Source organism: Bacillus rossius, chromosome 1, assembly GCF_032445375.1.
Source record: "Bacillus rossius redtenbacheri isolate Brsri chromosome 1, Brsri_v3, whole genome shotgun sequence".
Taxonomy (NCBI): Eukaryota; Metazoa; Arthropoda; class Insecta; order Phasmatodea; family Bacillidae; genus Bacillus; species Bacillus rossius.
Genome location: NC_086330.1, coordinates 371,471,563 through 371,485,343, shown reverse-complemented (window position 1 = coordinate 371,485,343; position 13,781 = coordinate 371,471,563). Strand labels below are relative to the sequence as shown.

The window sequence follows — 13,781 nt, the reverse complement described above, 5'->3', positions numbered from 1 at the left end:
ATACATACATATTTGACGTATACAACAAGCACAAAAATCAAGTTCCATTATTTTGCAATCACAGCATAATTTCTTATTTACAGTCACGCAATTTTCTAAAAGACCATATAATTTAACATAATTACACTGCCTAAATAATGCTTAACAATACAGATTTTTTTACTTTTCAAAAAACTAAAAAAGAAAAAGACATAAATTTGGAATGGCCTTCCGTACATTGTAGATCTGTAACACAGCAAACAAACCATAGAAAAGTAATTTTTTTTTGTAGCCGTGTGTACTTTTTTCTACAAGTGTCAATCAGTAGTACAGTTATACTGCAAAAACATTAGAGTGATACACCATTTATCCTCATATCTTTATCTAGTCAAAATGGTGGACTGCTATATTCCTGTTTACAACATAAACCCAGCCTAATACCTTCGACTTGACTTCAACTTGAAGGTATTATTACTAACTTGGCTCGACTCGACTATCTCTAAAAAAAGGGAGTCACACTGCTAGTTATTGAAGAACTGACAGTGGTCCAGGCCCCTGCAGGGGAAGGCACATGTCACTTGTGTCGGAGTCGTTGCCGGCTCAGGTATCTGGCGAGGTGGAAAAGCCATCTCTGCAGGCAACGACAGAAGAGGGGCCATCACTGCCGGTCCTTCAAGCCGTCGAGTGGCTCATATTGAAGAACCAGTGACGAAATGTCAAAGGCTAGTCTGGTGGGCGGTTTCTGCTGTGGAAACGGACGTGACCGGGCGTGAAAGACTGCTGCAAGCTCTGGGGCACCGGAGCCGGTGGAGTATCCGAGGGGCCGGCCCTACGGGACCAGTTCCCGAGGCATCTCCCGCGCCCCGGACCGCGGCAGTTACCTTACTAGCTTGTTGCAGGCTAACCCTGCAAGTGCATGGACAAAACTAGGCAGCAGTTCTAGAGCGCGTCCTCAGGAGTCCCCTCTCTGACAACAGGCGGACGACGAAACAGCTCTAGTACTAGCCCGGACAGCTAGTAAAACTTGTGATGCACTTCGGTCAGATCACAGGCTCTCTGGGTTGTCTGAGGAGTCCCAACAATGTGATAGACTTGGTCAGGTGCCTAGTGATACTCTTGGAATGGGTTTCCCTTGGATCAACTACAGGTTAACGTAATTAGGTTAAGGGGGAGTGGGTGGCAATGATGCTGGGATGGGTCGCTTCAGCCTCTCACTGTAGATCCTCACCAAGTTGCGATGAAACGGCATATCCATTTCTCTACAACTCTAGGGAGCTTGTGTCGGTGGTATTTCAGCTCCTAACGAGGAGTAAATACCGTTAAGCCCCTTGTGGCTTTTGATCCAAACAACTGCTCTGTACAGAGGCACAAGATAAGAACTCTCCAATATTACAGTGGACTGGAACTACTTGGGTAACAACTAGGTGCGTATTAATATGAGTCACTTCAAATGGTTGGAAATCATAGCCAACGAGGGCATTCGCACTTAAGCAATATCAGATGCACGCAAACAGTAAAAACTAAATTTCTTACATAAGTGCACACACGTCCAGAAAAACTCAGCATAAGTAATTTATACTGCTCAAAAATATTTAGTCAGTAAAGTGAATCCATTTTTTAATGCACTCATACTATATATTGTTTTAGTTTTCTTGTCTATTATACTATCTGTCTGCCCACTCTGTCTGGTGGCTAGCATGTCTGGCTGGTGGGCCACGGGGCGCGGGTTCTATTCCCTGTCGGGAGCGGATTCTACAAGCCTTCTCCCTGGGTTCAGGACTGGGTTTTGGTGATGTCCCTTTCACCTTCATCCCACGGAAGGCAATGGTAAATCACTGCAGTATCATTCTGCCTTGGTGAGCATAGGGACATCACAGCTGTCATCACCGTACAGTGATTACTGATTGCATAAGAAATATTATTATAACGTCGAAATTTATAGATACAGTATATAAAAACATGGAAAAAGATGGGGATTTTAAAACATTTGGGAAAAATATGCCTATAACTAGAGACAGGTGTTTTCGGTGAAAAATTTTGCACAATTTCGTTACTTTTTACGAGATGATTTCGGTATTTTTTTCGCTATTTTATCAGTAGTTTCGTCAAACATTTCGTTGATTTTAAAACTGCAATATGAGGTTTATACATATAAGTTCTACGTGAATGTGTTTAATATGTCATTTAATAGTAGAACTACACAGTTTCATACATAACTTTACCAAATATTTGCACAGAACAAGCAACAATTCAACAACTATGCAGAGCAAACAAAACAAATCTATAGATAGCACACATCAAAAATGAAATGAAGGTAAAGTAGGCCAAGCAAAATATTTTGAAACAAAATACTACACATAAATAGGACAAACACAGACAGTATTCCTTCAAGTGACAAAATGAATTTAAACATACACTTAGTCGGACATTGCCAAAGTTAACATCAGTTCCATGTTATCCGCACTCAGGTTTGTCCTTCGGTCAGACATTATGTTGTTATACATTGAAAAGGACCTTTCTGAGTCAACATTGTTGGCAGGTATCCACAATGCCTTTACGGCAGCATCAACAAATTTACTATGCTCTGACTTTAACGATAAAAGAATTGCAACAGGATCAACATCTTTACCTGACTTGCACAAACTTGAAGCCTGTTCTCTGAATACAAAATATGGCACAATTAGTTCTGTTGTTGCAAGATCTTTGAGCATAGGGATATTTTTTACTAAAAGACAAACATCATTACTTTCTATACTACATTTCATAATGTTTCTATGGTCAAACAGCTGACCAAGAGATGAAAAGAAATCTTTTGCAGTGTCAGAATCTATCAGCTGGTTCAGTTTGCATAAACTTTTTTCGCCTACAGATTTAAACAAACCTGTAAGTTGTGTCTGACTGTGTTTTGGAAGTTTGGAAAGTGCAGCAGATGTTTTTTCAAAGAAAAAGCCGTCATTAAGCAAGACAAAACTCTTAGACAAGTCATTCAATTTTGAATTGAGTGTGTGTGCCATTGGAATTTTACTACTTTCTAGTGTTAACAGTAAGTTGCAGCACTGTGCACAGTGTTCAACAAGCATTACAGCTTGACAGTGTATTTTGTTGACTTCACACGAAGCCAAAGCCTTGAAATAATTGATTGCAACACTTTCTTCTTCCACACTTACAACAAAGCCAACAATGTCATGTAAAAATTCACACAAATACTCTACGCTCTTGAACCAAGAGTTCCATCTGGTTATAACTGGGATGGGGAAAAGTTTAGGTTTGCAACTTTCATCGTTCACATACTTTTCAGTCAAAAATTGCATGTATGCATGCTTTCTTTTCCGTGTGTTCAAAAACAAGTTTTTGGTTTGTATGACACAGTTGTTCAAATCACTTAACTGTATGGCCCAAATATTTCCTACCTAGTTCAGTTTGTGAGCCCAGCACTGTGTATGAACCAGATCTTCAGACACCAAGATTCTGATGGCGTTGATGCACTTTCCCATATATCTGGCAGAATCTGACGTTATCGAAACAATGTTCCCGTAATGAATCCATAACTTATGAACAACACCTACAATTGCCTAAACATTCAGTAGCATTTGCATTTGCTAGAACTTTAACACCACCAACTAAAAGTTTTTGAACAGACACATCCCCACAGCCAAGCACTTTTATTAGGACTACGAACACACACTGTCCCTTTCTATCTGACGTTTCATCGCAGAGAATGGAAACTCTCTGATCCTTAACAGCTTCTTTCAACCTCTGTTCCTCCTCGCTAATAACCACTGGAACATAGCCTTTCCGTATTCTACTGGCAGACGGCAAGTCCCCGGCACCTTAAAAAAAATAAAAGATAGTGGTGGATAGTTAAAATGTGTTGTAAATTTTTTACTGTAACATAATTATACAAACCACAAAAATAAATACTTTTCTAGACCTATGTATGCCTTTTAAACTCTGTAACCTGTAAGGCCTACCACAATTCCGAGTAGGATAATTCACAAGATATTATTGCACAATTTATACAAACTATTTTGTCTGCATTGTTCAGGTTTTAAAAAATGCATATATTTACTAGGCCTAATCATGTTACAAAGCACAGTACTGGAAACTGTTTCAAAAAATTTTCTGACAAAAAAGCTCAAGTCCTAACCTAAAAACCAATTAGTTACGTCTATTTTTACCTGTGACTAGGTTATATCAACTTTTTCTAATAAGTACTGTAAAAAACACGACTCGCAGCTATATGAATATTTCAATAGTAGGTAGGCCTAACAAAATTTATTATCGTAACGTTCTGTTTATCTGCTTAAGAATGCACAAAACTGTTAAAATATCGTACGCTTTAGCACCTACCTGCAATGTACTTGTGCATCCATTGACGAAGTTTCGGGTCATCCAGTTTTTCAATTGGGATGTTCGCTTCGATAAAAGCTCGAGTTGTTGACATAATGAACTCATTCTTGTCAATTTTTGCTTTTTTTGCAGTCAACAAGGCTGATTCCAGCGAAGCTTGCCTTTTTGCACCGGATTGTTGACTTTCCTTGTTTTTGTTATGCGAGGCACTGTTTTTTATGTGTTTCAAGCACGTGTCTTTCCGTTGCCACTCTATTCTAACGTTGCAGTATTTGCACATGAGAATTTTTTGCACTTTGTCAAAGACATAGAATCCTTCGCTCGCAAACTCCGCCGCCCTGTCAAATACTGTCACAACCATTTTTAAATCAACGTTTTACAAAACGAAACCGAGCAAAAACGTTAATTACTTCCACGCCATTTTAACAAACTGTGGCGAGTGGCGACTCTGGCGAGGCGATAGCGCGACAAACAAATACGACTTCCTAGGCTATCGAAAGTCGTTAACAATCGATTATAATCGACTGCTGTTATTGAGTCATCAAAATACGGACGTTTAGGTATTTTCATTGGTTTTTTTCTTAATTTTTTTCGTGATTTCTCTAAGTAATTGATAATTTCGCATTTTTAAGTTTATGTATATTAATTTCGTTAATATTTCGCGATTTCGCGCATCGCGAAAAACACCTGTCTCTACCTATAACTTAAAACCTACTATTATTCTATAAATGTTACTAGGAATATTATGTGTAATTTACATCTTGCAATGATAAAAAAAAATACATAAATCAAAATCAAAATATTTTTAAAGTGGCACATATGGAAAACAAATCCAGATGCATCAAAAACCTGCGTTGTGCACTGTTGCTCAACATGAAAACCTTCAAAGGCCCTGCATGCGACGGCTCGGCATGCTCTCGTGTCTGAGGGGCCGTCTGGGAGGAAGGCTGAGCTGCCGGCGTGTGGGACGGGGCTCTCACCTGGTGAGCGCGTCCGTCTGCTGGATGTTGAAGGCTATCTCCTGCTGCAGCATCTGCCGCTTGACGTTGTCGATCTCCATGCGCGCCTTGCCCAGCTCCTTCACCAGCTCCGACTGCAACGGCAACGCCCGAGCGTCATCAAAAAAATTCTGAATGTTGAGCAGTGTGATTACATAATGCACAGAATGACAGAATGCCAGATTACCAGATTTACCTGCCGATGGATCGCATCGATAATTTTGAACGTTTAAGTCTAACATTTTCACCCTAATGTCCCTCTCGAATATGGGTAACACCATATTGCATACTGAGTGCAAGACTACCGTAACTCAAAAAATTGAGTTTTTGAGATATTGTTACCATTAGCAGGAAAATATCTTTATCTAGGCACTGCAAGACTATCACAATATTATATTTACTTTTACGGGACTTATGGAAAATAATGTAGTGTTGCACTCTGGAAAACATTATATAAGAATATGTGAAGACTATGGCATCTAAGTTGTGATAGTATTGCACTGATTTTTGAGTTAAGATAGTCTTGTACTCAGGGTGCGATATATCTGTTTCCAATAGAATACAAGTGAAGTCTTCGTGTTCTGTGTCTCAGCATATTGCCGCGTAAGAAATACAGCTCTGGTGTTGACCCTCTTGTTCTCCTTTGTCTGTTTACTACAGGAGGGTCTGACCACATCTCCCCTCTTCATATTATACTTATACTTACAATGCCCCCAATTCCCACTCTACTTAACAAAAAGAAAGGAAAATACTGCTACTTTTTATACCCAAGGTTCACTTCCATCTATTGTATTTTATTTTCTATCCCTTTGCCACAGAGAGCGAACAGGCGGCTAGCTATTCTTTGTCAGTATCTTCTATAAACACCAGCGTGCACATTACCGGAACTTATGCGAGGCTGGAGGAATATGAGAGCCGCACTTTAAGACACAAACCAACTTGCCAGCGCCGACCCTGCTCGCCGTAGACGTATAACTGCAGTGCTAACGGAGCTTCACACTACTACCGAGATATTTCAATTAAACAAATTATACTTGTGCATGAAGTTATATTTATTAAAAACATACATAGGCTAGTTATTTACGGGCATATTCAACCAACAGTGAACGGTTAATCTTTTTTAAACCAATGGTTATATATTTCGCATATGGATCGCACTACATTTTTTAAATCTAAAAATTGGCATAAGATATGCTACCCTTACGCTGGCAAACAGGGCACAGAATGCCGGGTTCACAGACATCACCATGTACTGCGCCTGGGACGTGGTACGTGGCGGGCCAGGCCAGCTGGCAAGTGGAGGGAGACGAGGATCGAATGAGGAGCATGCACCTTCTCCGCCTGCAGGTCCTCCGCTATCTTCCTCGTCTTCTCCAGCTCCTGAGTGAGGGCGTTCTTCTCCTCCAGGGCGTGCATGCGCTCCTTCAGGTGCACCTGGAGCCGCTCGTTGGACTCTGCAACACGTCCCGGCACGGCTCACCAGGGGTCAAGGGAGGCGCAACGAGCACAACAGTAGAGTCGTCGCAACTAACCGATCTGCGACTAGCCAAGGTCCTGTTTCATCCCAGCCGACTTACAATGCCACACTCGGCAAACACCATTAAAAAAGTTTTTTTTTTCTTGGGGAACTCAAAAATGATCTAATTGTTGACAAAAAGCCTTAATGAAATCGACATCAATGACGGAATTCGCTGGTTAGGCGAATCATGAAGTGACCTGAAACTATTTGCACTTAAAAAAAAAAAGGCTGGAAAAATATCACCGCAAAAAAATTATACCACTGGGTAGATTGGAAACCGTGAGAATTTTTCGAATTGTATCTGTGTTTTTCGAGATTTTGCTCATCCGAGGTTGCCATGGTCCACGTTAACTTGGTTCGTCGGGACTCTACCGTGCCGCGAGAAGAAGTTACTGCTGCGCGCTGGAGGTTGGAGCGGGACCTCACACCTGACCAACTGCCACAGAGTGTCGGTACCAGGGACCGAACGCACTCACCCGACAGCAGCTTGTCGACGGTGGACGACAGGCGGGCGTTGTGCTCCTCGTTCATCTTGAGGCGCTGGTTCAGCCGCACCAGCTCCGCGCTCTTCTCCTCCAGCTGAGCCTCCAGCCGCTGTATGCGGTCCTCGGCCGAGCCGTGCCGCTCCTGCGCCTGCAACACGCCCGGCCGCGCATGCTCACGCGCTCCACATGCCACCCTCCACCCGGCGGGAGCTCGGCCGTCCGGCGGCACCGTGCGTCGGGGCGTGCGAGTCACTTATCTCTCAAAGACAAAGGCTATTCCACAAATCGGAAAAAAAACCTCCCTCAGGTGAAATAAACACATGCAAGGTTGAGCAGTAGAACCTAAGATCCGACCCTAGGCAATGCTGTAGGAATAGTTGACTGTTTAAGGGGCCCGCCTATCTGGTCACACAGATGGTGCGCAGAGTTTCAGGAAAAACAACGCAATTTCAAAACTACTCAAGATATCCGAGTGGGGTATGTTTACGAAAAGCATTTAAGAGTTCGCTGAGGCCCGAAAAGTACTTTTAATTTTGGATCATGTTTTTAAACTGTATTTCTAGAAGAGATAAAATGGCTAAAACGCATGTTTTCAGAGTATTTTTTAGGCGTAAAACAACCAGTACAGATTATTAAAAGCACTTAAGGGACATGCATTACACCTTTATCTTCATTTACCGGCCATATAAAGTTGCGGTCACCGCTAAAATTTCACAGCTATCCTGCGACGACGAGAAGACTACGTGTCAATTCAGAGCCTTGCGCTTAGAGGCGATACCGTGCTAGAAATACCATCGAGCGTCGCACTTATCATCCCGCCTCACTAACACACATGCACCCCTGACGAGGCGGGCCCCTTACGAGGACCACTTTTCCAATACTAACATTCCAGTTTTTACAAATAAATCTGTTGTTTGTATTGAAGAGCATATTAGATTCATATGATGATTATATGTTACTTTAAAGAGAAACTTAAGAACTGATAGACAGGTGCAACTTAGAACTGATGGCGTCTCAGAGTCAAGTACCGTAACTATAGTTTAATAGTTGGTTTTTTTGTCCCTGTGTTTCAAAAATTTATAGCCTATACCAGTTACAAAACGACCTTTCTATCACAGTATTCCTGTGAAAGGAATTTTTATTCCGAAATTCAAGCATTCCAGATTTGAATACAATATGGTTACATATAGGTATTTAGTTCAATTTAAAAACTGTAATGCCCAGCGGATTATGCATTTCTAAACAGCACATTTTTGTGTACATAAGTAGCTGTGAGGGATTTTAAAAATATTCTATTGAAACATTAAACTAAAATAGAGGAAACTTAATACTTTTAAATGCAGGAATACCTAAATTAATTATTTTTTAATTTATTCATAACAAGTAACAATTTAAAATTGATTCTAGTAGTATTTTGGAGTATCTGTGAGGGGATAAATTAAATTCTTCTTTTCTTAATTGAGATTAAAGTTTCTGATTTCCAGAAACAGTGTTTGTAACACTAGGCCCCATGCAGCACTTCAACATGCCTGACCAAAGCCGGTCCGTGCCTTGCATAAGGAACACAGCACTAGACACAAGCATACAGCCCTGTTCCCTTGCTGGCACAACTCTACAAGGCACGGACCAGCGTCCGGCGGTACTCGCAAGTGTCTACAGTACCACATGCACCGAGCAGGTACTAAGGCATGCGTTACATACATGGCATGCTGCGACAGAATAGTGGACACACACAATACAGCTAGGTGCTTAAAATGATTAGACAAAAGAAATTATTTTACTCAAATAAGGGTATCAAATCCGGCACTTTGGCCCTAATGATTTCAAAACTTAAAGAGCCTTAATTCATATGGGATATCGCTGGCTGTAACCCCTCCCGGACTTGTTAGGGATCATTAATAAAAAGTTTTCTAACAACTCTCTTATATCACAGGGTCACATTTATATAAAATATGTTGAATTAACCATCACATGAAATAGGTCATATTCGCAGGAACTTGTCATTTTTTTGTGGAAAAGCTAAACGTTTTCTGAGATAATATTCATCTGATTGATAAACAGTTTCCAACTAGCTATATTTAATGTTCAACTATAATCTGAAGTGAGGTGTCAAAAATCAAAACACAAGCTAACAAAAGAATGCTGGAATCTAACTTTTTGTGATTTCCAACATTGTTACTATTTATTTTAAAATTTCTTGGTGACTTTCGGTAGTTTATCGGTGTGCTGTAAGAAGTTCACCAGTGTGCTATCGGTAATTTAGTTTGTTAGTTAGCACTATTGAGTGTTCCTGGCCAAGAAGCATAAAAAAACTGTTTTAAACTGCAGTTAAAATTACAAATTGAATGTAAGGCTAGGAAAGGCAAAAAATAAATAAAATAATAAGAGTTACGTGTTTTATAGCATAATCGTTGCACATTTTATACTAAAATCAAGTTACAAAAGTACTAGTGCGATTTTTATGCAAAAAAAATTTAAGGTAATATTCATAAAAACAAAACCCATTCATGGAAAGTATATTTATTTAAAAAATAGAGTATATAAAAGCACGCCAACCAATTTAAATTAATTAGTCATGAACAAAAACCTTTCTTCAACTTTCAATAGAAAAACAAAATCCGTAACCCGAATGCGAGCCTGAACTAACGCGTAACTATTGTCGTAGTACACACTTACCAGGAAAGAGTGCGGGCCATCAAATGTAGTTAACTCGGCACTCAACAGAGAGCGTGCGTTGCATGCATACGGCGAGATATCAATATTGATATTCGACTAAGTGTGCATGCTCTATAAGAGAAGCAACATAACCAAACATGAATAATACCAACAAGCGCTGGTTACATTTTTGTAAGTGGTACATCGCGGTGACGCAGGCGAACAGATAAAGGTTATAACATTTAAAAACGTCTTTAAAAGAAAATTTACACGTCAGACAACTTCGTATTTCCGTTAATTAAATAAGTAAATGGCAATGTCTGAATAAATATATTAGATTTCTACTATAAAATAAATCGATTTATACGGAAAAAATACCTACACAAAGTGCTCGGAATCTAACAGAGAGACCAAAAAATCATGCGACGTTTACACGAGAGGTATTTTTTCTCTCCAAATTTTTGACACATTAAAATATCGGTGCAACGATTATGCGATAAAACAGGGTAAATTGTAACATTGATACATCTATAAACGAGCAAATATTTGTCTTCATATGGAAATACTTTTTTTTTTCCTACCCTCACTAAAACTAAGTGTATTAGTTGGCGAAGGGTCGGGGTTAGGGAAGACTGAATGCATCTCAGGCCAAAACCTATACGCTTAATCATGCCGGGTTTCAGCCGTGCTGAAAGGGTAGCATCATGCAGAGTGTGCTTTGTTTAGGGATTGGCCAGCCGTGGCAGCGATTGATGCCATGACTAACTCCCCTATCTTAGATGTAGACTATGACTAGTTAAGTTGGGCCCGGGTAAAACCCTGGGCCCATTCATGCGGGGGTTAAGTATTGCAATCCTGAAGCAGGCAGGTTCAGTGAAGGACGAGAAGAAGTCGTCAGAAAGTTCCAATCAGGGGCATAGCCAGGGGAGGGAGGGTTTAGGGGTTCAAACCCCCCTCTTAGCACCAAATCTTTAATTAAATTTCTTATTCATCACTCAAACAAATTTCATACTAAAAATTAATAAAAATTTTACCATTACAATATTTAAATTTTAAGTACCTAAAACTGCTAAAATAGCACTATTTTACACTTTAAAATCCAAATTTTCCCGGGGGAGTATCCCCGGACCCCCTACTTTAATACAGGGGGGGGAGGGGGGGAGGGGGGGGCATGCTTCTTAACACCCCCCCATACACAAATCCTGGCTACGCCACTGGTTCCAACCGTGCTGGGGGTCCGTACCGGTGTTCACAACAGCTAGCTAGCGAGCATTGGGCTCGTGGAGTGGGTGCAGCTAGAGTGGTTAACAGCGTGATTGGCGTACCTGGCCCCTCACCTGGGTCAGGGCCTCCATCCGTATCTTCAGCTCCTCCTCCATCTCGGGCAGCTTGGCGAACTGCGCCAGCTTCTGGTCGGACAGCTCCAGCTTCTCCTGGATGGCGCGCGTCTTCTCCTCCTGCAGCTGCGCACACACACGACTGCCTCCTGCCTCGGCTCAGCCTCGCACCCCGCCCCCGCGACCGAGCATCGACAAACAAACCTCTCCGACGTGACGACGTCTTACAAATCCACGAACGCCGGCTGCACGCACGAAAAATAGTCACGTTCCGACTCTGCCGAGCGTGCGAGAACCGGCCAACCACCGCAGGAGAAAATCTTCCATAACGCCAAACAGGTTAAGGTGGGGCTTTTTAACTAATTGTTCGTGATTATATTTAAATTTAAATTGGCAAAAACTGTAAATAATATTTTGAAAATTAAAAAGTATGCAATTTTTCATCAATGTTTTCTTATTATGTACGTTATCAGTTTTCACGTAAAATTATCGTCCGTAAACCGACTTTACAGACAACCCCCCCCCCCCCTTCCCGCCCCTTTTTTTTGTTAAATACGTGATCATTGCCTAGCAAACACTCATTATGTTCAAATATGTATATTGTTCAAGCTGGTTGTATAGCATATTATTCTCTAAAGGGGGAACAAATAAGTTTTTTTTTTTAAATTTCTTGAACATTAAGCATTACACTACGCAGCTGAATAAGATGATTTAGATGTTTAGGATGTCTTAAAGCACAAAATATATTCGAATGTAAAGCAACAAACACTAAATATAAGATGACATTGAAAATTAAAAATAATTTCAACATAACACAAATTTTAATAAAAGACAACAGTGAACATTTAACTACCTCCAATGTAATACTACCTGCAATGTTAGCTGACCTTCGATTTAAGACCACCTGCAATTTAAAATGACATATAACTCGAATCATCTAAAGAGATAATTGTGTTTATGTTAATTTCCAGCAATTCTAAAAATTATTATTACATTTACACATTAATATATTTTTTTTCTCTATGAATTATGAAATTTAGTGACATGTTTATTTTCAAGGTTTTGTTTTGTTTGTTTTTACTAGTTAAATACATGTTTTAAATCTGTGATTTCAAAGAAGCGATACAAAATATTGAGTTACTTTCTTAGAAGAATACACTATAGACTATAGTTTTTACCCACTATTATTATTGCAACGCTTATGTCTAAAACAATTTGTGTCACAATTTTTGTCGCACATGGCGTGAAACTTTCAAAAGTTCTTATTACACCTGGAACGAAAGGAGGATATCAAATTGGAATGCACTAGAATATGATGACCTCGAATATCAACATTTATATAAAAATAAATGTGATATACAATACATATTTCAATTGAATTTTTAAGAAATTTCTAAGTTTTTGAATATAAAGTCTGACAGAAGTTTTATTAAAATTAAAAATGACAATTCTCTTCACTGTTTAAATATTTTAATTTGTAAAAACATTTTTCAATTTGTTTGATAAATTTACTGTTTAACCAATAATGTGTATATGAGTTATTTTAAATGACATCCATATAAATAGAAAAGTAAATGTTAGTTTGTTAAAAAAATTTTTAAATCTCTGAAAATTCTTCACTGATTGCATTGCGTGTTTTTTTTATATACTTACCTATATCACACCTGTGACATGTAAAAAAGATAGATAATAATATTGATAGATGAAAAACATAGATTTTTAATATTTCCATTGCTATAAAGTGACATATATAAATATAGTTAGAGGGATGGAGAATAATTAGAGAGAGATATAGAGAGATGGATATGTGTATCCACTTCAAAAAAATTACAAAAAAAAAAAAAATCATTGAATGAAGCATTGCAATGCATGCCGGGCATCAGCTGGTATTTTAATATTCGACAAGGATCAGGGACTGTTCCTTGAGTGTTAAGAGGTAATGTCGGCGCGGACTGTAAGGAGGTTAGGCACTGACATACCCTCACATTGATTCCTTTAACGTGGGGGTTTTGAGAATATAAAAAAATATTTATTCTTGTGTTGTGTTTGGTGTTGGAATATTTGTCTTTACATTCCTTAGATGTTTTTTTCTGTAACTCCTTTTGTTCCATTGGTGACATCTGGCAGAGGTGATTTATAAATTTAAGTTTAAGCCGGGTTTGGGGAAGAAGGAGTAAGGAAGGGCCGTCCAGCTGGCGCCAAGAGGTGTTTGAAAGTGTTGTGGTGTAACCTAGTTAGCTGTGATTGGCCAAGTGACGTTTCACTTTATTTGTGAGAAAATCGCTGTAGGCTGCCGCCATATTGTGCCGGAACTATTTCTTTATAGGTTGCCAGAAGTTATTGTAAGCTGTTAAATAATGGTAAAGTAAATGAATTTGTGGTTTAAAATCTTTTGTCTATTTGTTGTTAAGCTCATGTTACTTTGAAGTGTGTGTTTGGTTGAAGTAAGTGCAAATAT

At 39.5% G+C, this 13,781-nt stretch overlaps 1 protein-coding gene across 8 annotated transcripts in view; it reads right to left on the bottom strand.

Annotated features, from left to right (window-relative positions):
* Positions 1-13,781, bottom strand: part of LOC134528462 (liprin-alpha-1) — a 100,652-nt gene that overhangs the window by 38,731 nt on the left and 48,140 nt on the right. For 6 of the 8 annotated variants that reach the window (XM_063362097.1, XM_063362099.1, XM_063362102.1 and 3 more), the window contains exons 9-12: positions 11,312-11,449; positions 7,323-7,479; positions 6,660-6,781; positions 5,310-5,422 (exon numbers count right to left, since the gene is read on the bottom strand). In XM_063362097.1, the coding sequence (XP_063218167.1) occupies positions 5,310-5,422; positions 6,660-6,781; positions 7,323-7,479; positions 11,312-11,449 (530 nt within the window). The remainder of the gene's footprint in view (positions 1-5,309; positions 5,423-6,659; positions 6,782-7,322; positions 7,480-11,311; positions 11,450-13,781) is intronic. The other 2 variants (XM_063362101.1, XM_063362105.1) reach the window with 1 other exon arrangement.